At 42.0% G+C, this 23,749-nt stretch overlaps 1 protein-coding gene and 1 long non-coding RNA gene across 3 annotated transcripts in view; one reads left to right on the top strand and one right to left on the bottom strand.

Annotated features, from left to right (window-relative positions):
• The window catches only part of SMC1B (structural maintenance of chromosomes 1B), a 75,649-nt gene that overhangs the window by 2,928 nt on the left and 48,972 nt on the right, over window positions 1-23,749 (bottom strand). Inside the window, exons 15-23 of one of the 2 annotated variants that reach the window (XM_082739820.1) lie at window positions 23,530-23,636; window positions 12,325-12,466; window positions 11,352-11,497; window positions 9,895-10,048; window positions 7,328-7,426; window positions 5,393-5,549; window positions 4,377-4,531; window positions 3,195-3,346; window positions 1,295-1,364 (exon numbers count right to left, since the gene is read on the bottom strand). In XM_082739820.1, coding sequence (XP_082595946.1) covers window positions 1,295-1,364; window positions 3,195-3,346; window positions 4,377-4,531; window positions 5,393-5,549; window positions 7,328-7,426; window positions 9,895-10,048; window positions 11,352-11,497; window positions 12,325-12,466; window positions 23,530-23,636 — 1,182 coding nt within the window. Of the gene's footprint in view, window positions 1-1,294; window positions 1,365-3,194; window positions 3,347-4,376; window positions 4,532-5,392; window positions 5,550-7,327; window positions 7,427-9,894; window positions 10,049-11,351; window positions 11,498-12,324; window positions 12,467-23,529; window positions 23,637-23,749 lie in introns of those variants that run through there. The other variant, XM_082739821.1, reaches the window with a different exon arrangement.
• Window positions 1,313-2,357, top strand: LOC309869174. The gene is made up of 2 exons (XR_014314028.1): window positions 1,313-1,385; window positions 1,634-2,357. It is a non-coding gene; the product is annotated as an uncharacterized lncRNA (long non-coding RNA).

Raw genomic sequence — 23,749 nt, 5'->3', positions numbered from 1 at the left:
TAGAAGAAAATGTAGAAACATCTACATTTTGCTACCTTAAAAGAGGCAGTCCGCAAAAACAGATGCCACCCCAGCACACACAGTGTGGGTGCGGAGTGCCTGGAGCGCGCTCTTGGAGATTTCTCCCACAGGAGTCAGGCCATTGACTCCAATTAGCGGATGCACACTGGCTGGCATTCAAGAGAAACAGATTTTCTCTTGCCCCATGTCTTCCTTCCCTGGTCACCCTGAAGCCTTGTGGGTCCCAGAAGGTGGCTCTGTGCTGTCCTCTACAAGGTTCAGGGGACTGGGGGTCCGTTTTCTAAATTTTGTGACTGTGGAGCTGACAGGCTGTCCTCAGGTGCTCAGTGCCCCGTGTGGGAAGCAGGGGCCGGGAGAAATCTGGGTCGGAGGAGGCCAGACTGAGCAGCGCTGGGGGAAGACCGGCCCTTCCCGGCAGACTCCACAGACGGAGAGAGCAGGCAGGCCAGCTTCAGAGACAGCCTGCCGGGGTGGCCCCGGGCACTGGTCTGAGAAGGACTCCTTAGCCAAGCTCACAAGACGAAGGTATACAGCAGGACGCCAGCTTCCACTGGGCCTGGAATCAGAACCAGAGCCTGATTCACGCATCCCCGAAACGACAGCCCAGGCAGTAGGACCATGAGACCAGAGTCTGCGGGCCGGAGTTATCCCGTCACTCAGTAGCCACGGACCGGGCACTTTCCAGAGACCAACTCTGGCCTTTGGTTGGGCTTCCATGACTGACTGTTCGCATGTCAGAAAGTCACAGTGGAGGTAGGTGGCTTCAGTGTTGCCCTCTTTCGGGGGGCTTTCTAGATCTACGCTGTCATCTTCACGATGCAGACCTGTTTCCTTAGTTCCCTCATCTCAAATCCTGAGAACAGGATCCTGAAGTACAACAGTTGGATAAGTTTTAATAAATTCATGGGGGGACAGAATTTGGGGCTTTGTTAACAACTGATTTGGTCCTATTTGCCACAGGGCCTCTGCGTGATCCTCTAGGTCCCAGTATCTAGATCTGGGGACAAGTTACCCACTAGCAATGCTGTGGATTCAGTATAGCAATCCTCCTCCGACTCCCTGTTTTGATTCCCCAATAATTCATTGAGAGTCCCCTAAACCTTGAATGAAAACTAATTTTCAGATACTTAGATTTTTAGATACTTAGATTTGATTTTTAATCAGCAATTATCCAACAAACCGTGTGTGTTCAGGATAAACCGTCTTTCTGACCAGACCGCGATCCTTGAGTGGTGCGTGACCTACGGGAAGTTAACAGCAGAAAAAACCTGACCTTGCCAATGTTTGTGTTGTCCAGAGCCGCGTCTACTTCGTCTAACACAAAGAACGGAGCAGGCCGGAAACTGGAACGAGAGTACAGCCCGGTGAGTCACGGCTTTCTACTACGAGGGTTAACGGTATTCAGAGAAAATAAGATAACATCATCTTGGATGCTTTAGCCTCAGTGACCCAGGAGCCCGCCGATGCTACATCGAATGTGCAACGCTTGGTCCGCGTCTCCCGTGACCGTTGCACGTGGCACCTGGGGCTGCCCCAGTCCGTGGCTCTGGCGTCACGGATGACCGTCTACTCCCCCGACATGACCCCTTGCTCCTTCCATCTCTTCTGCCAGCTCCTCTCCGTGCAGTGCCCTTGGGCTGCTCACCCACTGGTCAGCTCCCCCGGTGACACCATCTCCTCTCAGGGTACCGATACCATCCACGTGTGGACGGCTTCCACGCCTGCCTCCCACGGCCAGTGGCTTACTCCACAGCTCCGTGTGGGTGTTAATAAACAGCTCAAGCTCATCCCAAATCCCGCTCCTCACCTGGCCCTTCAGACCTACTCTCTCCCAACGTCTTCCCACTCTAGTTGATGAGGGGTCATCCTTGCCATGTCCTTCACACCCCATGCCTTGTCTGCTCGCCTCTGCTCTCACCCTCGTCCAGCCTACCCTCATCTTCCACCTGGACTGCTACAGCAGCTTCCTAGCCCTGTGCCTGCCACTGTTGTACACAGTCTATTCGCTACCGATGCCAGGTTCTCGCTGGCCTCAGGACATTTGCACTTGCTATTCTTCATGTCTAGAACATTCTTCTCTTAGCTATCTGCAAGACTTGCTCCCTTCCTTCCTTCAAGTCTTTGTACCAACACTGCCTTCTCAAACAGGCCTCGCAGGTGGCTCTTTAATGCCGCAAACCCTACACTGCTCCGGCTTCTTAGGGCCTCCACTCCCTACTTTGTTTCTTCTCTGTAGCATCTGTCATTTCCCAATAGTCTCGGTGTTGGAGAATTAGTTTACTAGTCTATCTTCTCATTTGTCTTCCCCAATAAAAATGAAGTCTCTCCGAGGCAAAGATTTTGTTCTGTTCACTGCTGTCTCCAGAGCCTACACCAGCCCGTGACACACAGTGGATATGTAGTGTCTGCTGAATAAAGGAGGGTAGTGGCACCTGGTACTAGCTCTGTTCTGCTGAGACTTGCTCAGAACAGGCTCATGGTCTGATTCCTGCTGCCTGCTCTCCCCAGGTCTGCTGGCTTTAATGCTATTGTCTGTGCCTGTCCTGTACTGGCCTCTTTTTTTTTTTTTTTTTTATCCCTGGGAGCAGTAACGAGCAGCTGGAGAACTTAGGTTAATCTTCCTGGTCACGGAAGCAGAGAGAAGGCATCACGGGCACCTAGATCTTCATCTAAGGATTTGCATGTTGCAAGTCATTTGCCCTAATTTTAGCTACTCTTTTGATTTACTTCACCAACTGCCACCATGACTAGTGGAAACGAGGAGGTTAAACGTTTTTTTCAGAAGAAATGCTTCATTTAACATTCTCTACATAAACACAGGTCCCTGAATTGGCGCTAGGAAAATAATATACAGGTCGGGAGTTTTTGTTCCCTTTGGGTTTGTTGTTAACTGTCGGCAATCCTGATTTCACTTCTGGCTGTCAGTATTTTTTCTTTCTTTTCTGTAAAGCTGGAATATAAGCAGCTACTGATAATTATAGAGATTTAATGAAACTCTGTCAAAGACTGAATTGTGTGTTTGATTTGCAGTCTAAATTATTATAGGCCTAAAACAAGCCTGAATGTTGTCGGGCTCAGTGAAGCAGTTTTGTATCACATATGCTAAAACACCTTCTGTGGAAGGGTCCATTTTGTTTCTGCCCTGATGCAGAATCAGGTCACTGGGACCTTACCTGTGCACGGCGAACAGGAGGGCTAACGCGGCCACGCACTTTTCTCCCCCTGACAGATTGTCCATTGGCATGAACCGTTTGCCTGGTGCCACGCAGTTATAGCTAATTCCTTCTAGGTAAGGCTCTTCTGGGTTCTCTGGGCTAAGAAATGCCTGAAACACAGGTTATTTATTTAGCAAAATCAGAAAAGCCATTAGTAAATTTCAACTTCAGAAACTGCAACAGAGTTTGGCTGCAAAATATTCTGCCGGTTAGGTTTTCCTCCACTGTGATGGCAAAACATGAGCGCCCGCGGCTCGTGTACAGAGCTGGCTCTACAGTGTAGTCACAGGAAACAGGGCTGCTAGGTGTGGAGCAGAGGGAAAACATGCTCACACACACGAAGAATCAGGCCTCCCCACAGGCCTGCCATGCAGACCTCAGCAGCACGTGCCACGAACTGGACAAAAACAATCTCATTCAGTGCACTTGGGGCCCATTTCCCAGCCACTTACTGAACACCTACTGTGGGCCAGGTACTGTGGCTACAGAGATGAACCCAAGAGTTACTGGGTTTATTTCAGTTTATTTCAGTCTTGCTTTACCAAAAATAAGTAACTGTTTGTGGCTAAAATTCTAAAAAATGATCCAGGATCAGCTGTTGGCCACAGAACACCCCGAGAAAGGTAAAAGCAGGTGTGGCAGACCCAGTAGACATCTGAGTCCACATTCAGTGCCGCAGGCTCTGCCCCGGGGATCAACCATGGAACGGGCAAGGGTTCTAGCAAAGAGACTGTGGACACAATCCTGCCTTCGGTTCTTTCTTTCTCCTGACCGCAGGTCAGCCGTCTCCCAAGACACTCTACGTTATATGTCCCTTCACTACAGAGACTGCTGACGGTTCCATAAAATCAAGTTACCAGACAGCAGAACTGCAGCACTGCAGAGAATCTGGAAACTAAGTGACCTAACCCCTCTTTCAGATGAAGAGATGGGCCCAGAGAGATTCTGCCTTGTTCAGGCTAGCCAGTGGTAGAGTGAATGGGATCTAGAACACACACAGTTACTATGGTAACTGATCTTCTGGAACTGACTTTGCTCCAGAAGTGGGTCACTCAGATGATGTGACATTTATTTCCCACCAGAAAAAAACCACCAGCAACACAAAGTTCCCAGGAACATCGGTGGGTGAAAAATACATACTTGGGCACTGACGTTTCTGCAGAGCTTCTTGTAGATTTGATCGATTGAGATCGAGACGTGCTCAAAACACTGGCTGAAAAGGTCATATCTCCTTTTTTTCACCTGTTCAAACTCTTGCCTACACATTCTGGCTTCCTTTCTGCTGGCCTCAAAAGCTAAGAGAAAATCAATGTTCTTTATTTTGCAGACCACTGAGGGGCTGGCTCCTCTTATTTCAATTTTAAAGCACAGAATATTTTATTATTATTAATTTTCTTTTAAGATTTTGAGAGAAAGCACACAAGCAGGGGGAGCAGTGGGGAGAAGGTGAAGCAGGCTCCCTGTTGAGCAGAGAGCCTGATGCGGGGCTTGATCCCAGGACCCTGGGATAGTGACCTGAACCGAAAGCAGGTGCTTAACAGACTGAGTCACCCAGGCATCCCGAAAGCACAGAATATTTTTAAAAACTGGATTTTGAGTTTGGTTGTCTTGAGTAAAATCTACATTTAAAATATCCTAATTGTTATTAATTCCAAGAACATGGCTCTTAAAATTGATGAGCCCTTTATCTGCTAGGGCTAATTTTAAGATAATAATGACAAATTATGAAAGAGTATCTAATATGACCATCCTGCTTGTATAAAAAAAAAAAAAATACCTGTTCTAAAATAACCAATACACCTGGGGTGCCTGGGTAGCTCAGCTGGTTAAGCGTCTGACTCTTGGTTTCGGCTCAGGTTAATTTCAGCATCATGAGCTTGAGCCCACATGGGGGTGGGGGGTAGTCTCTATCTCGAATAAATAAATGTTTTAAAAAATAACTAATACACTTGTTTTTAAGTTAAAGCAGAACACTTTTAAGAAGGAAGCAGTGCATATTAAAAGTGCACATTACTATAAGACAACAGAGGAAGATATACAATACAAATAAATAAAGCTAGATAAAAATAAAGCTACAGTTGCTAATAAGTGTTACGGAGATCCAAACCCATCAACCCAAGAACATGGCCTTGCCAGCAGCTAGAGCTCAGGCTCACCGTCTGTGGACTCCTGAAACTTGTCTCGGACAGTCTTCAGGTTCTCCAGGGCTCGCAGGTTTGGGGCCGCTGTCTTCAGCAGGACGTCCTCCTGGGACGCCACCTGCTGCAGCAGGAGCCTCAGGCAGGCCTCCACTTCCTTATCAGTTTGTAAGGCCTGTTAGCCCGCAAGGAACAGGGATTAGCTTGCCCTTCCAAACTGCTGAGTAATTAGGGCCCTTCAGAATCCACCCCCTGCCTCCCTCCCTCCACACCCACGCACTCCCTCGCACAAAGCCGTCAGGGTCTGAACCGCACTAGTGCTCGCTTCCAGAGCAGCTGCGCAGCTGCGGCTCCGCTGTTCAAGATGCCTCTCGCCCGGACCACGCTTCCCTCCTGCACTTCGTGGTCTGGCTAAAGGGCAACAATTCACATGGTACCTTCGCTTACTCATTCATTACAAACTACTGACCATTTCCTATGTCGGAGACACTCAGTGATGAAAACTGCTCTGGCCTTGCCCTTAGAGAGCTCACAGGGAGGTCAGACATACACATGGGCATTGACAAGCGCCTGAGATGCTCTGACCGGCAAAAGCACAGGTAGCATGAGACAGGGAGAAGGGATCTAGCCCACAAGGAGGGGTCGAGGAAGCTAAACCAGAACAATGGATAGAGCCTGAGTGAGGATGGAAGGGAAACAGTGGTGCTGGCCTGGTTTTCCAGGAAAGCCTCTTGCCCTCCCAGGATCTTTAATTTATATGTGATAAAGGCGATGTTTTAAGTCATTGAGAAGAGAATTCCTTGGAAAATGTTGCATAAACTGGCTCCATAGGTAACTTCTTAAAAGCAGACTCTTACCTTTTACCATATGCCAAAATAAATTTCAGATGAATTAAATAGGTAATGAAAGCAAAACCATGAACAGGGTAAATATTTACTCAGTAATAATGTGGGGAAGGATTTTCTAAAATGAAAGCACTAAATAGATATAGAAAAGACAAAGCTTTTTTCTGATTGCCTAAAAATAGCATAAACAGTCCAAGAGCCCAGTGAATAACCAATACTAACCCAAGAACACAACATATATTAAGAACACGAAATTAAAAGATGTGGGTATTGCCACCTGCCATCCACGCTCTACTCCCTCCTTTCTCATGGAGCTCGTGTTTGACCATTTCTCCCTCAAGCTCCCACTGTAGCTGGGGGTGGGGGTTGGGGGACCCTGTTTGATGTAAGCCTAGACCACCCTGTGCCCAGAGCTTTTGGTAGGGAATGAACATGTGGTCCAGTTCAGGACACTGAGATGCGGACACAGTTCCGAGAGGTCTGTCGGACAAGCCCTCTTCCACTTTTAAGAACATGTCACTACAAAGGCAGCCTGTCTCTTCTCTGAAGGTCATGGCTGTGTGTGGCTGGAAAGCCAAGAATGGCCATTTTGCCCTCACCACGAGAGGCAGTCTTAGGATGGAGTCAAAACAGAAAGAAACCTAGCATCGTAGGAACTTATAGGGATGTCTATGACAGAGCCAGAGCTGCCCAATTAAAGAGCCCTTGAAACCGGACCCCAGATATGTGCCCTACAGCCGTGAAGGTGGTGTCCCCTACTGCAGGGGCCGCTAGAGTACAGTGGCTACTCTGTCTCTCGCACAATTGCTCGGAGACTAATAATCATGGTGACTCTACAAGGAGAAAGTCCTTCAAAAAATGCTGACCATAGAAACTTTTCTTCTTTGGGAAAAAATTTCATAGTACTCATGTTCTGCTGAACACACAGTGAGAAGTGGTCATCTCAACATTCTTAAAAAGCTACCTACTTAATACCATTTCTTCAGACGACGTTAAGAAATCTACTTTTCTCCCTGAATGTAGGCTCTATGGTCCAAAACGTGTGCTGTAGCATATTTAAACATTCATTGTCACAGTGAGTCAGTCCTAATGGGAATCTTTTGATTACCTTCAGATCATCCGTCAGAGAGCTGTAGTCTATCTCGAGGGCTTCTTCTTTCTCATAGATGTCGACCGTTGCCTGGGTACTTTCTGCTTCAGTTCCCAACTGAAACGCAGAGGAAGCCCTTTGTTATATGAAATGGTGATCTCATCCAACCGCCCAAGGCTTCCGGTTGATGCCCACCTCACTCCTTACTGGGGCCTCCAAGGCCATGTCGATCTGGCGACAAGATGCCCAGGTGCTTCCACCTGCACGGTAGGAGTTCCGAACTAGTGATCTAGTGCAGTCTCCCTCATAACAGAAGGAACTTCTGCAAGAGCCCTGGTAGGTCTAGTTAACGTACCCTTTTTTTAAAAGATTATATTTGTGAAAGAGAGAGAAAAAGAGAGAGCAGATGAATAGCGACAGAGGAGAGGGAAAAGCAGGCTCCCCCCTAAGCAGAGAGCCCAATGTGGGATGTGATCTCAGGAGCTGGGATCATGACCTGAGTTGAAGACAGATGCTTACCTGACTGAGCCCCCCAGGCGCCCACATATCCTCTATCTGAACACCTCCAGTAGAAGGGAAATCTCAGGTCCCACCTCTCAATTATGGGAAGACAATTACTCCTGTAACAATTATTATAAACATTTCTACCCAGTGATCCTCATTCAGCCCACTGGAGAGAGACACTTTAGATCTCATGCCTTTTCTATTTCAGGCTTTACAGAGAACATCTTGTACAGCACTTCTGGATGTGCCTACAAAATTCTGATCAGGAAGCTCACCACAATAGGCCCTCCGTATTTCCAGTAGAAATTGTTCCCTAGGAGAGGAAATCTGTCTCTGTGGCCTCTACTCCCCAACCCTATATCCCCCTTGGGACCAGAAAGAACAAATGCGATCCTCCTCCTGGGATGGACAGTCTTCTAATGGAGGAGGACGACATATTCCTGAGCCTTCCCTTCCCAATACAACACGGGCTGGACCTTTTCACTATCCTGAACGCTTTACTCTTTAGAAGCATCATACTTTAAAAAGTGAATGCAACCCTATCACTTTTTCTTTTGAGATAATGATTCAGTATTATTCCAGTGTAAGGCCTTTAAAACTTGCTCTGAAATACCCCACCACGAGTATGAAATTCTTTCAAGCCAATAAAGAAGTCATTTCCGTTCAGGTGGGCATGCTGGAGAACCATACTGAAGGTTCAGTAACCGAAAGCAATAGAGCAAAGCAGCGGCACGAACACTTGACCAGTAACACTCACTTCGACGTCAGCCATTAAAGTTGCTTCCTCCTCTCTGTAACCGCTTCTAAAATGACATTGCCTTTTATTTATTTTTTAATATTTTATTTATTTGACAGACAGAGATCACAAGTAGGCAGAGAGGCAGGCAGAGAGAGAGGAGGAAGCAGGTTCCCTGCGGAGCAGAGAGCCAGATGTGGGACTTGATCCCAGGACCCTGAGATCATGCCCAGAGCCGAAGGCAGAGGCTTAACCCACTGAGCCACCCAGGCACCTGGCATTGTCTTTTAAACAGATGTTCTGTTTCTTTCTGTAGTATGATAACTATTGTTTTTCGGCTCCCATCTATTTTTGCTGTTCACAGACCCATCCCTTCTCTCTCTGCTCCTACAAAAGTGAACCCATGACCCACAGTTCTTCTCCAGGATTTTCCCAATAGAGAGCACAGGGGAGGGTTCTCTTTCCCTCTGGTCAGAGCTGGTGGTTACAGCTGCAGCCATGTGGTGAAAGCCAATTTGGGAGAACAAAGCCAATATATACACTGAGCCAGAAAGAGTTCTTGACAGTGTTCAAATTCCCAGACTGGGTCAGGCATGAGACCTCCCCCTATCCTGCCCCCCACCCACCCCTTTAAAGCCATCGGAGTTGGGTTTATGTAGTTTGTGGCCAGGAAAGGGTTTTCTCCTTTCCTTACCTCCTGTCTGGAATGTGACCTCTGCTACTATTGAGAAAAAAAGACAAAGACTTTTTGAGTATGAGGTTATGAAATCAATACTGGCAAGAGAAGACGTGTTGGTATGAAAGATGCTTCACTCTGAAGACTCCAAAGGACTCAGGGCCTTCCTGGGGCGGAGGGTGGATGGAGGGAGTAGCTGTCCAGCTGTACAGCAGAGCAGAGAGGGGAGGGGGATGTGGAAGGGAGACCCCAGGGCAGAGCTCAGAGATGACCCATGAGGCAGGACAAACCCGTCTTGTCACTGGCTGTGGACGGGGTAATGGGAACATGCACGTTCCGAACACAGCAGCAGCTTCCCTAAAACCCCACCAAAGGCCATTGACATCAACAGCTCTCGATCTCCGACTCCTCTCGGGATCTAATGTGTAGAAAAGAAACTGCGGCCCTTCCTGTGGGGCTAGGAGGACACGGATCAGCGAGAGACGTAAGAAACTGCGTGACATGCCCAGTCCTCTGCAATGAGGACCGTGGTGGGAGGATGCCTTTCCACCCCCCGGAGCCTTAGCAGCAGAGGGAGGATCTGCGAGGCTGGGACCTCGAGAAGCAGCCAAAGGGCGTTGCAGGCAGCTGCCCGCGGCCACTTTACTCTGCAGTCCTGCGGGCGAATACCTCCACTTCAATGATGTCGTCCAGTGACCCCAACAAGAGGATGATTTCAATGTCTTGAACTTTGCAATCAAGCAGCAGATTATGCTTCTCTAGCCGTTTCTGTTCCAAAGAAGTTTGAATGATTACAACTTCTTTTTGCCATTTTCCCACTTCCCTGTAAATACACAGATATGAAAAGTGATATTTTACTCCTTATGTAAAGTTGCACCAAAGAAGAAAAATGAATGTGTTGTAAATGAATTTACATGGAAAAAAGAGTCTTTTCTTGAGTGCGATAAGTTCTAGAGTTACCTCACTGATGCTTCTAATAAAACTTTAACACTCTTGAGAAAGGCCATGACTGTAATTAGTTAATCCAAGGGAGCATTTTTAAAATAATAAAGATAATTTCTTTAATCAGGCTAGCTTTGTTTCAAAATCTGTATAATTTTTCAAGCTGCATTTCTCCTTCAATATAAGCTCTACACTTCAGACCTCAAAACAAGAGAAACAACCTTTAAACAAGAAAAATGTCTTACCAGTTAAGTCATTACATATCGAATGGTCTGAATGGTCTGAACTTTTCTATTACAGCATTAGTATAATGCTCTCTATTTTAAATGAGGGCTTGGGGATTTTACTACTTAAAACAATGTGGGATTTTAAAGAGGATCTAGAAACAGGACCAAAAAATAAAATAAATTAAGAATATGATTTTCAAAAATATGATGATGAACAGAGATGTAGTTCTGTTTAAACTAACTACAAAAGTGAAAAAATTCAAGAGTAAATGAACTTTAAGTCCACTCAAAAATCGTAGACAAAGAACTTTCTGGCTCTATCCTGAAATGCTGTAAGTCTTCAATCAGTGGGCAAAACCATGAAATGCTGAGTTGACCAAACCAGAGCACATTTCATCTAACTGCTTACAGTCGTGCCCATCATACAGGAAAGCAGAGGTCACACTGGTACAGTGGGTCGCCTGGTTCCAAGTGTCATCGTCCCCTTCATGACAGACACACATGCTTAGCACGTGCCAGGTACTGTTCTAAGTGTCCTATGAACAGCCCCTCATTTAATTCTTACAAGTGTCCCGGGAGGCAGCCGCGGTGAGCGCCCCCAGGTTACCAGAGGAGGAAATGAAGACGTAGTGTGTAAGTGGCAGGGCTGGGGGACGCGACCATGCAGACCGGCTCCAGACACCCCCTGCAGGGTTTGTCCCACAAGCAGAGTCACAGGGATTTAGGGCAGGGGCTCTTAGCACAGGCCCACATTGTCATCTGCCAAAGAAAACTATTCACTCTAAACAACTAACCACCTCTTTTGGTTTTTCCCCAGATGAGAACATACTTGAAAGGTGTGATGTGGGACCAAAGGCAGCAAGGGCACAAATTCAAATAACAAAGCTTCCTACAATAAATTTCAAATTGGCAGTAAACGTCTTCAAATTGCTGGTTGTGGTCCTTCCAACTAATTACCTATCAATAGCCAGAAATCGCTTCCTCTCTTCTTCCAGCTGAGCTTGGACCTTCTCGGCGCTCGCATTCTGAGTGAGAAATACGTCCTTAAGTTGCTGCCGCTTTGCCATGAGATCATCCACAATCTGCAGACAATTTTCTTCAGCCTGAATGAAGACGATTTACATTGTAGACTCACCGTCTTTTACGTTAACAAGGCCCACAGATCATCTTAGTGTCAAGAAACCAACCCAGTGATTCTGGGATAAACCCTCGTTCTGGGTGGTGCACGAACCTCTATCCCACTCTGTGGGACCCACTCTGGCTCTACGCCTCTTGGAAATTGGCGATTCCTACCTTTCTTTGTCCTTCATTTTGGATTCATTCCCCAGCTTAATGCCATCTGACTTCTGTTCCCATTGTCCAATGAAGACGTTCTTGCTACTCGGACCTCTTAATTGGCAACCTGACAACCGCCCCCACGTCCTCTTCCCGGCATGGTGGGGTTTCTGGCTCTACCTCCACAACCCGTGCGACCACTCCTTTCAGAGTCCCACCCTGGCCTCACGGCCCCGCACAGTGCTCCGGCCTGCCTGGGAGTCTCAAGCACTTACAGTTTCAATTCACTTCCAGAAACAGGCCTGGGCTCCTCCCACCCTCTGTGCCCCCCTCACTTGCCAGAGATCGCTGCTTCGGTGTCACACAGGCAGCTCCAGCTCCGCGGGTCTGGAATGTTCTCGCTCTTACTCGCTCTTCTATCCACCCATCACCCCAACTAGGACTCAGGAGTCATCACTGGCGTCCCTCCTAGGCTTAGGCTCCCACTTCAACATCCAGGAATTCGTGAAACTGCTGATTTGACTTCCAGTATTTCCCAAATCTGCCCTCCACACTTTCTGTGCCCAGGAGGACACTTCAGCTCAACCCGTGTTTACTCAGTGGAGGAAGTCATCGTCTCAGTGACAGGGCGCCTCAGCCACCTGTTCTTAGTTACCTGCTTTAGGTTATCGATGTCTTCTCTGCCTTTCTGGACGGTCTCTTTTAATTTGTTGATCTTACTCAGTCTCTTCTTCAGCTGATTGCGACTGTATTCGAGTTGAACATTAAGCCGAGTTTTTTGTTTTTCAAATTCTAATCTAGTATAATAGAGCCAAGCGTTACATGTGGTAAGGAGTCTCTTAATTCTATACTTTTTAGTTGTTATTATGAAAAATTTTAAGAAAATACAGAAGTAGAAGGAATGCTATAAGGAATTTAGTTCATGGTCAAGCCTGTTGTATCTACAGTTGTATTTGTGACTTTGCTCCAACCCTGGCACATCTCAGACATCATGTAACTTCATCAGTAAATATTTTAGTTTGTATCTCTGGAAGTGGAGTGACCATTAACACAAAACCACAAGCTACTGTAGATACAGATGATGACAATTCTTCAATATTAGATTGCTCTCGTTACCAGATTTCCGGAGTCTCATTAAAATCAAAACAAAACAGGGATGCCTGGGTGGTTCAGTCGGTTAAACCGCTGCCTTTGGTCCTGGGATGGAGCCCTGCATGGGCTCTTTGCTCAGCCGGGAGCCTGCTTCACCCTCTCCGCCCCACTCATGCTCTATCTCCCCCTTCTCTCTCAAATAAATAAATAAATAAATAAATAAATCTTTAAAAACAAAACAAAACTGGTTTGAATCAGAGTCCACACACTGCATGTGGATATGTGTTTCTTGAATCTTCTGTAATCTGTGGGCTCTCCCCTCCTCTTTAAGTTACAATTTATGTGCTCATTCTCATTTATTTAGTCTGTCTTTCCAAACGGCTAGTCACCCACAAACTGCCAACGTGGGAATGGAAGAGCACCTCTCTCCTGAAGCTCCTTCCCCCTTCTCCAGCCTCACGAACGCCTCATAAAGAACTGCAAGACCAGCTGTAGCTCACCCTTCCCATCCTCTCGCCCTCACATGCCCCGTGAACAGGATCCTTCAATCCAGACAGACTTTCAAGCACTAACTGTTACGAGAAACCACAACAAGAACAATAATGATAAATAGAGAGTGATATTCAGTGAGAGGTCACTGGGTGCCAGCCTGCCACATGTGCTTTTACACGTGCTTTAGTAGTAGGACTCTGAGAGGCTAATACCACTCTTGCTGTTGATAAGGAAGCTGAGCAGACATGGCACAGAGCCGAGTTTGTTGCCCCAGGCTACCCCATGAGGAAGTGAGGGAGCCCCGGTCTGGTCCGAGACACACTCAGAGTCTCTGCTCTTAACCATCGAGCACAGTGCCCGCAGGGGGAGTTCAGAACAAATTCTTGAAGGATTTCTTCCTGCTGCAGGAGGCAGACATGCAGACTATGGGAAACACCTCTTCACTTGGCTCGGGAGCACCATACCGCTCTGGCTTTCCTGCTCCCTTACTGGCTGCTCCTTTGATGGTTTCTGGTGATCTTACCCAGGCTTTAAGTACCACCTGCATACAAACAATCCAAGAATTTATACCTCCAGCCAGGACCTCTCCCATGGACTCCTAACTTATAGACTCAACTGCCTACTCCACATCTCCAGGCAGATGTCAAAGGCATCCCAGCGCACATAATGGGTAAGTTACTAGAAGTCGTAAGAGGTTTTAGCAAAATCATGTTACAATCGAAAATTTGATAGCATTTTTCTATACCAGTAGGAACCAATTAGAAAAATATTATAAAAATAAATATTACTCATAAGAGGAAAAAAAACCTATAAAATATCTGGGAAGTAACTTAAGATCACACAAGATCTGTATGAAAAAAACCTTTAAAATTCTAATATAGGATATGGATGATTAGAATAAATGAAAAGACATATTAGGTTCTTAGGTGAGAGGATTTGATATTTTGAAGATGTTCTTTCCAAATAAATCTATAAATCTGACACAATCTCAATCAGAATTCCTGTAGGATTTTTATGAGAAACCCAGTGAACATATATAGGCATAGTTCTTTAAAGAAAATCTATCAAAGTTCAAGTAGACTTCAGAAAAAAGAATATGATAGGGACTAAAAAGGGGCATTTCACAGTGATGAAGGGATGAATTCACCAAAAAGACATAATGTTCCCAAATTATGTATGGACCTAACCACAACACTGTAGAACACAGGAAGTAAAAACTGACAGAACTGGAAGAAACTAAAAGATCCAAAAGTATACTTGGAAATGTCAACACTCCTCTCAGTGTTTGCTGAACTAGCCAGAGGACCAGTAAGTACAGAGAGTACTTGAGTGATACCAACCAACTTGGTTTTAACTGACACCCAATACACACTGCTAAATGCCCCATGGGTCACTGAAAGAAATCATAAGGGATATTAGAAAATATTCTGAATGGAATGAAAATACAACATACCAGAAGTAGTAGGATACAGCTTAAGCAATATTTACAAAGAAATATAGTTTAAAATTCTTGTATCAGGGGGGGTCTGCGTGGCTGAGTTGGTTAAGCATCTGCCTTCAGCTCAGGTTGTGATCCCACAGTCCTGGGACTGAGCCCCACATTAGGCTCCCTGCTCAGTGGGGAAATTGCTTCTCTCTCTCCTTTTGCCCCTCCCCCTTCTTATGCTCGCTCTCTCTCAAATACATAAATAAAATCTTTAAAATAAATAAGTAATTAGAATGCTTATAATAGAAAACAATTAATCCAAAATAAGTAGAAGAAAGAAAATAATAAAGGTAAGAGCAGAAATCAACCACACAGAAACAGACAAACTACACAGAAAATCAGGCCAAGTGAAATAAGTCAAGCAGAGTCAATTATCATATGGTTTCACTTATTTGTGGAGCATAACAAATAGCATGGTGGACATGGGGGGAGTTAGGAGAAGGGAGTTGGGGGAAATTGGAAGGGGAGGTGAACCATGAGAGACTATGGACTCTGAAAAACAATCTGAGGGGTTTTAAATGGTGGGGGGGTGGGAGGTTGGGGGAACCAGGTGGTGGGTATTAGAGAGGACATGGATTGCATGGAGCACTGGGTGTGGTACAAAAACAATGAATACTGTTATGCTGAAAATAAATAAAAAATAAATTAAAAAAAAGAAACAAAATGTATAAGAAAATTTTAATCACACACACACACAAAAAGAAAATCAATGAAACCAAGAGCTGCTCTTAGAAAGGATTAATAATAAATTAATACACTTACAGCTAGGCATTAAGAAGAAAAGAAAGAAGACAAATCACCAATATCAGAAATAAAAGAAAGGACACCAGTACAGATCCTACAGACATTAAAAAGGCCAGAAAGCAAATATTATTAATAACTATGTTAATAAAGTTGACAACTTGGATGAAACACAAAAGTTTCTCAAGACACAAACTACCAAAACTCACTCAAGAAAAATGATATCCTGGGGGCACCTGGGTGGCTCAGTCATTAAGCACCTGCCTTCAGCTTAGGTTGTGCCTGGGACTGAGCCCTGCCCTGGGCTCTCTACTTGGTGGGAAGCCTGCTTCTCCCTTTTCTATTCCCCCTACTTGTGTTCCCTCTCTCCCTGTCGCTCTCTGTCAAATAAATAAATAAGATCCTAAAAAAAAAAAAAAAAAAAGAAAAGAAAAAGAAAAAAAAGAAAGGAAAAAGAATATGAATAGCACTATATCTATTTTTTAAAAAGATTTTATTTATTTATTTGAGACAGAGAGATAGCAAGAGAAAGCATGAGCAGAGTCAGGGGGAGAGGGAGAAACGGGCTCCCCACTGAGCAGGGAGCCCAATGCGGGGCTCAATCCCAGGACCCTGGGATCATGACCTAAGCCAAACGCAAAAGCTTAATAGACTGAGCCACCCAAGCGCCCCAGCCCTATATCTACTAAAAGAACTGAATTTGTAACTAAAAACCTTCCATAAAGAAAAGTGGGTGGCCCCAGTTGCTTTACTGGAAAATTTTACCAAACTTTTATGAGAGAATAATACAAAATTCTACAAAAACCCTTCCAGAAACCACAAGAGGAGACAACAATTCTTGACTTATTTTATGGGTCTCACATTACCCTGAGAGAAAAACATGGTAAAGATGTTGCAAGAAAACAAAACTATATATTAGTATGCTCATGAATGTAGATGCAAAAATCTTACTGAAATTTTAGCAAATCAAATCCAGAAATATTTGATTTTAGCAAATCAAAATAAAAAATACAAATATGACTGAGTGTGCTTATTCCTAGGTATATAAAGTTGGTTTAACATCAATCAATATAATTTACCATATTAATAAGTAACAACAGAACCCTAACCAAGCACTCACTCAAAAAATGGCAGAAAAAGTATTCTACAGAATTCAATATTCATTCCTAAAACATTTCAGCAAACTAGAAATAAAAAGGAACTATCTCAACCTGCTAAAGGGTACCCTAATGTTAAAACCATACTTAACCATGAACGAGTGAATGCTGTGGCCCTAAGACTGGAAGAAAGTCAGGATGTGTGCTCCTACCACGTCTATTTGTTCAACATTGTACTGGAGGTCCTAGTTAGTGCAATAAGGCAAGAAAAAAGAAATAAAAGGTGCACTAACTGGAAAGGAAGAAATAAAATTTTTTGTCAATGAAATATGATCACCTATGTAAAAAATCCTAAGGAATCTACAAAAGAGCTCCTAGAATTAACAAGTGCAGCAAAATTACAGGATACAAAGTCAATTTATAACAACTAATCCTGTTTAGGGGAGCCCAGGTGGCTCAGCTGAGCATTGATTTCAATCCAGGTCATGATCTCAAGGTCTTGAGATCAAGCCCCATGTTGGATTCTGTGCTCAGCGCAGAGTCCGAGATTCTCTCCTTTCCTCTTGTCCCTCACCCCATTCTCTCCAAATAAATAAATAAATAAATAAAATCCTAAAAAAACTTATACCAATCTTAATTCAATATACTAAGAACATCTATTTGTAACTGATAATTACAAACAATTCTATAAATAATAGCATAAAGATATAAGGTACTTACAAAAAACTGAACAAAATATAAGACCTGTACACTGAACATCAAAGAACATTAATGAGAGAAATTAAGGAAGATCTACATTAGGTGAAGACAGACACTGTGTTCATGAATACTGTTAAAATGTCAATTCTTCCCAAATTGATTAATGGATTTAACACCGTCCCAATCAAAATCCCAGCAGACTTTTAAGAACAATTGAAGAGCTGATCCTAAAATGTACATGGAAATGCAAAGGACATAGAAGAGGCAAGGGCTTGACCCTCCTTGTTCACTGCTGTAGTCTCAAGTGCCTAGAACGGTTCCTGGCTCATGGGATGCTTACAGTAAATAGGTGTTGAATGAATGAATGGACCATGAGAGAATTAGAATTAAAGGAAATGGGCCAAAATATTGATGGTTTTTATTTCTGGACAATGGGATAATGACTGATCTTTTAAAAAGTTTTCTCTATGTTCATCAAGAGGCACATACTACTTTTGTATTTAAAAATTCTACTTGAGGGAGCCTGGGTGACTCAGTTGGTTAAGCATCTGCCTCCGGCTCAGGTCACAGTCCCAAAATTGAGACCCACATTAGGCTACCTACTCAGCAGGGAGTCTGCTTCTCCCTCTCCCTCTGCCCCTTCTCTTGCTCTCTCTCTTTCTCTCAAATTCTTAAAAAATTTAAAAATTATACTTGATTATATGAAAACCACAGTTGGGGCTTCTGGGTGGCTCAGTCAGTTAAGTATCCAACTCTTAATTTTGGCTTAGATCATTATCTCGGGTCGGAGAGCCAGTCCCGCGTTGGGCTCTATGCTGGGCATGGAGCCTGTTTGAGATTCTCTGTCTCCCTCTCCCTCCACCCCTCTACCCATAGCCCCCATTTCTCTAATAAATAAAAACAAAAGCCCATAGTTAAGATTATGCTCAATGGGGGAAAACTGAGAGCTTATTCTATAAGGTTAGGAATAAGACGAGGATGTCTACTCTCACCACTTTTATTCAAAATAGTACTGGAAGTCCTAGTGATAGCAACCAGATAAGAAAAAGACATAAGAAACATCCAAATTGGTAATGAAGGAGTAAAGCTTTATTTGCAGAGGACGTGATACTATATATAGAAAACCTTGAGGACTCCAATAAAAAACTACTAGAAGTGACAGATAAATGAATTCAGTAAAGTTGCAGGATACAAAATCAATCTACAGAAATGCATTGCATTTCTCTACACTAATAAGGAAGCAGCAGAAAGAAATTAAGAAAACAATCCCATTTATAATTACACCAAAAATAATAAAATATCCAGGAGTAAGCTTAACCAAAGAGCTCAAAAACCTGTACTCTGAAAATTATAAAACACTGATGAAAGAAATTGAAGAAGATACCAAGAAATGGAAAAATATTCCATGCTCATGGATTAGAAGAATAAATACTGTCAAAATGTCTATGCTACCCAAAGCAATCCACAGATTTAATGCAATCTTACCAAAATATCAATAGCATTTTTCACAGAACTACAACAAACAATCCTAAAATTTGTATGGAACTACAAAAGACCCCTAAAAGCCAAAGAAATCTTGAGAAAGCAAAACAAAACTGGAGGTACCACAATTCCAGATTTCAGGTTATACTATAAAGTTATAGTAGTTAGAACAGTACATAACTGGCATAAAAACAGACCCACAGTTCAATAGAACAGGACAGAAAGCCCAGAAATAAACTCACAACTGTACTGTCAATTAATCTTCAACAAAGGAGGCATGAATATGCAATAGGAAAAAGACAGTCTCTTCAACAAATGGTGTTGGGAAAACTGGACGACTACATGCCGATGACTCAAACAGGGCCATTTTCTTATTCCATAAACAAAGAAGAAACTCAAAGTGAATTAGGGACCTAAATGTTAGGCATGAAACCATAAAAATCCTAGACTAGAGCACAGGCAGTAATGTCTCTGACACTGGTCACAGCAACTTTTTCCTGGATAGGCCTCTTGAGGCAAGGCAAACAAAGGCAAAAATAAACTATTGGGACATCAAAATAAAAACCTTCTGTACAGCAAAGGAACAAACGGTCAACAAAACTGAAGGACAACCTACGGAATGGGAGAGGATATTTGCAAATGATCTATCCAATAAAGATATATATATATATATATATGATATATAAAGAACTCATACAACTCAATGCCCCCCAAATCAAATAATCTAATTAAAAAATGGGCCAGGGCACCTGGGTGGTTCAGTGGGTTAAGCCTCTGCCTTCTCAGGGTCCTGGGATTGAGCCCTGCATTGGGCTCCCTGCTCAGTGGGGAGTCTGCTTCTCCCTCTCCCTCTGACTCTCCCCCTTGCTCATGCTCACTCTCTCTCAAATAAATTTAAAAAATCTTAAAATAATAAAATAAAAGGACAGAAGACATGAACAGACATTTCTCCAAAGAAGACATAAAGATGGCTAACAGACACATGAAAAGATGCTCAGCATCACTCATCATCGGGAAAATATAAGTAACAGTGAGATATTATCTCACACTTGTCAGAATGGTGAAAATCAAAACAAAAGAAACAACAGGTATTGGCAAGGATCTAGAACAAAGGAAACCCTTATGCACTTTTGGTGGTGCAGCCACTGTGGAAAACAGAATAGAGGTTCTTTAAAAAGTTAAAAATAGAACTATCATATAATTCAGTAACCACACTCCTGGGTATTTACCCAAAGAACAGGAAAACACTAATTCAAAGGGATATACGCATCGCTATGTTTATAGCAGCATTATTTACAATAGCCAAACTATGGAAACAGCCCAAGTGTCCATCAGGTGATGAGTGGATAAAGAAGATGTGGGATAGATATACAGAATGGAATATCATTCAGCCATAAAAGAGAATGAAATCTGGCAATTCACAACACCATCGATGTAGCTAGAGTATTAAGCTGAATGAAATAGGCCAGTCAGAGAAAGACATACACCATATGATTTCACTCCACTGTGGAATTTAAGAAACAAAGCAAATGAACAAAGGAAAAAAAAGAGACAAACCGAAAAACAGACTCTTACCTATAGAGAACAAATTGTTATCACAAGGGGAGGAGGGTGGAGGATGTATGAAATTGATAAAGGAGAGTAAGAGTATAGTTACCTTGATGAGCATGGTGTAACATGCTTGATGAGCATGAACTTATATTGAATATATATATATGTATATATATATAATCATTATATTATACACCTGAAATTAATATAACACTGTAGGCTAACTATATTGGAACTAAAATATAAAGTAAAAACATAAGTAAAAATAAAAATTATATTTGATTTTTATATCTATAGGAGATGATAGATATTAACAAAACTTAGGCAGTAATCATTTTACAATACATGTAAGTCAACTTGTTATGCTATACACCTTAAACAGTGATGTATGTCAATTCATCTCGATAAAACTGAAAAAAAGGAGCACCCAATCAAAAGAAACCAATCATCTAGATAAGTACAGTATAGAGACCTTAAATAATCTGCAGTCATAAATGCTTTGTTTCCTATTTCTGTATGATTTGACTCCTTTTAAATATAAGATGACTGTATCTCCAGCAAAGGGACTGTCCTCTAACCTACAATACAATCTTGTCATTGTCACTATTGTACCCTTATATTCAGAATTTATAGTCATAATGCCAATGCAATTATATTCAAAAACATAATACATGGATGTGGTATGAAGTTAAAAAGATGTAAGGATACACAAAAAGTAAGTATCTCTATCCCACACTCTCAGTCTCCTCGGAGGCAACCACTCTTCATGCTCTCTAAACACACGTGTACATATATTTTCCCCCCAAGAATGTCATTTGTCTCAGTTTTCTTCGTGATGCTATTGCCGTGCAGAACCTGTTATTTCTACACATTTGTATTTTATCTTTTCTTTTACAGCTTCCAGCATTTATGTCATACCTTCCTTAATCTGAGATTATTTTTAAAAACTTTCTTATGACATTCTAGTATTCCTATGTTTTCATTTATTTACTGAAATCTTTGATCCAGCTGACATTAATCTGAGTATAAGGAATGAGACAGGGATCCAAGTAGGTTTTTATCCAGGTTACAAACACATGTATCCCAACATGACTGCTGAAAGTATATTTTTTTCTCCACTGATATGAAATGCCAGTTTCATATTAACTCGAATTTCCCTTCGAGATCTGAGTGTATTTCTAGACTCCATTTATGAGCAAGCACCTCAAGATTTTAGTTAATCCAACTTTACATATGTTTCAAAGTCTGGGAGTTCTAGTCTTTTCTCATTATCTTTCCCAGATTTTTCTTAGCTAGTTCAGAATATGAACTCTAGAATCATCTTATCTGTTTAAAAAAAAAAATCTTGTCCACACATATATTGAGAGGGTATGTAAATTAGAGATTAAGTTAAGGTGAACCAACTTCTTTATAAAACTGTTTATAGGGTCTCCCTATAAAAAACTAGTATGTTTTTCTTTTTATTCAAGATTATTTCTCTGTCTTATTTAAAATATTAGATTTCTTTTATTAAGTAAAGTCTATCCCCAATTTGGGGCTTGAACTCACAACCCCGAAATCAAGCATTGCATGCTCAACCAACTGAGTCAGCTGGGCACCCCTGAAGGTTTCTTTATGTACTTTTGGATTTAGTAAGTTTACTCCTAAGTATTTTACCTTTCTCATCTCTTAATATTTGAGGTATTTTCTCCCTACATATTGTCTCCCTGGTAGCTTCTATATAGAAAGTCTAAAACTTTTTAAATTAACTTTTATATTTTTAAGTTTCATGTTAATATTCATATCCAGCCATATTACTGAATTCTCTTTGTTTCTAACAAAAAAGTTTCTAATTTGTTTTCCAGGAATTTCTAGATATATATCATATAACCTGCAAATAGTGGAAGTTTTATTTCCTCCTTTGCAAATGTTTATACCTTATTTCTTGTCTAACTCTATGGACTGGGATTGCTAGAAGAGCATTAGGTAAGAGTGGTGATGCCGAATATTCTGCTCATTTCTCACTTTACTAGGAACACTCCTAGTGTTCCTCCATGAAAACATGATGCTGATTTAGAAGAAGGTGTATTCTAGCTGAAATTAATGATGTACTATATGTTGGCTAAATGAATTTAAATAAAAATTTTTTAAAAGATTAAAGTATATTTAAGATTTTTAAATCAAGAACGGATGCTAAATTCTGTCAAGTGACTTCATCTTCTCTAGAGTTGATTGTGTGATTTTTCTTCTTTGATCATTAATATGGTAAAAATTATAGCAATAATTTCTTATATTGAACCACCCTTCTATTTCTGGAATGAGGTCCACACTAGATAATGGTGTATTGTTTTGTTGGGTTGTTGCACTGTTTGTTTCTAGGTAACCTTATTTTATTTCATTATTTATAGATAAGAATGATTTAGAGTTTCTTATGGGATGTGTACATAACATTTTTTGGATTTTTGCATCAGTATTATTAAATATTATGTTCATTTCATAAAAGGATGTTTCTTCCTCTTCTATAGTATAAAGTAGTTTAAATACTGAACATTTGTTTAAATATTAAATGATGAAGTTACTTGTGCCTTTAAAGTTTACTAGTTCAGTAAACTTTAAACAGTGATGTTTACTAGGATGATTCTTTGTGAGACCTCATGTGCCTGGTGAATCTGGGGAAGAGGGTGCTGGGTAAGAGGCTTTTCATGTTCTTCTCTTATGGCAACTGATCTTATATTTTTCTATCTTGGGAATATGTTATTTCTTGAAGATTATCAATTTTATCCACATACATGGGTATTTACAGAGAAATAATTAAATTATCTTACTATTTTAAAAATAACTGCTATGTGTGTAATTATGTCCCCATTCTCTTATTTTGTATACTTATGCTTTTTCTCTTTAAAAAATTATGGAATAAAAGAATTATAGCTCTTCATAAGAATATGAATGTTTACTAGCTATTTCTTGATGAACTGAAATAAAGACTCACTCAGTTGCAATTGCCTTAAATTAAGAAATTAGGGTTACAGGGGAGCCTGGATGGCTCAGTTTTGGCTCAGATCAAGATCTCCTGGATCATGAGACCAAGCCCCACACTGGGTTCCACACTCAGTAGGGAGTCTACTTGTCCCCACCCCACTCTTTCTCTCTAAAATGGATAAATAAATCTCTAAACAAAAAGAAATAGCAGTTACACTTATATATATGTGAGTTGCTTACTAACATTTTCTAATAAAAATACCTTTTCTGATCAATTTCTTGTTGCTGTTTAACATGTTTCTTCTCAAATTCACGAATATTTTCCACACCAATTTCTTCACAGAAGTGTTTGAAAATCTCATCTTCTACCTTTTAAATTATTTCAAAATAACTGGCTTAATAATTAATTTTAAGAAAGTATACATACAGACAATGCTTAAACCTAAATTTTTCCCACCAAGAATTTCCTATGTTAGGCCAAA

Source organism: Mustela nivalis (assembly GCF_964662115.1).
Source record: "Mustela nivalis genome assembly, chromosome: 7".
Classification (NCBI taxonomy): Eukaryota; Metazoa; Chordata; class Mammalia; order Carnivora; family Mustelidae; genus Mustela; species Mustela nivalis.
Note: the sequence above shows the minus strand (reverse complement) of the source record. Positions and strands in the feature narration are given on the sequence as shown.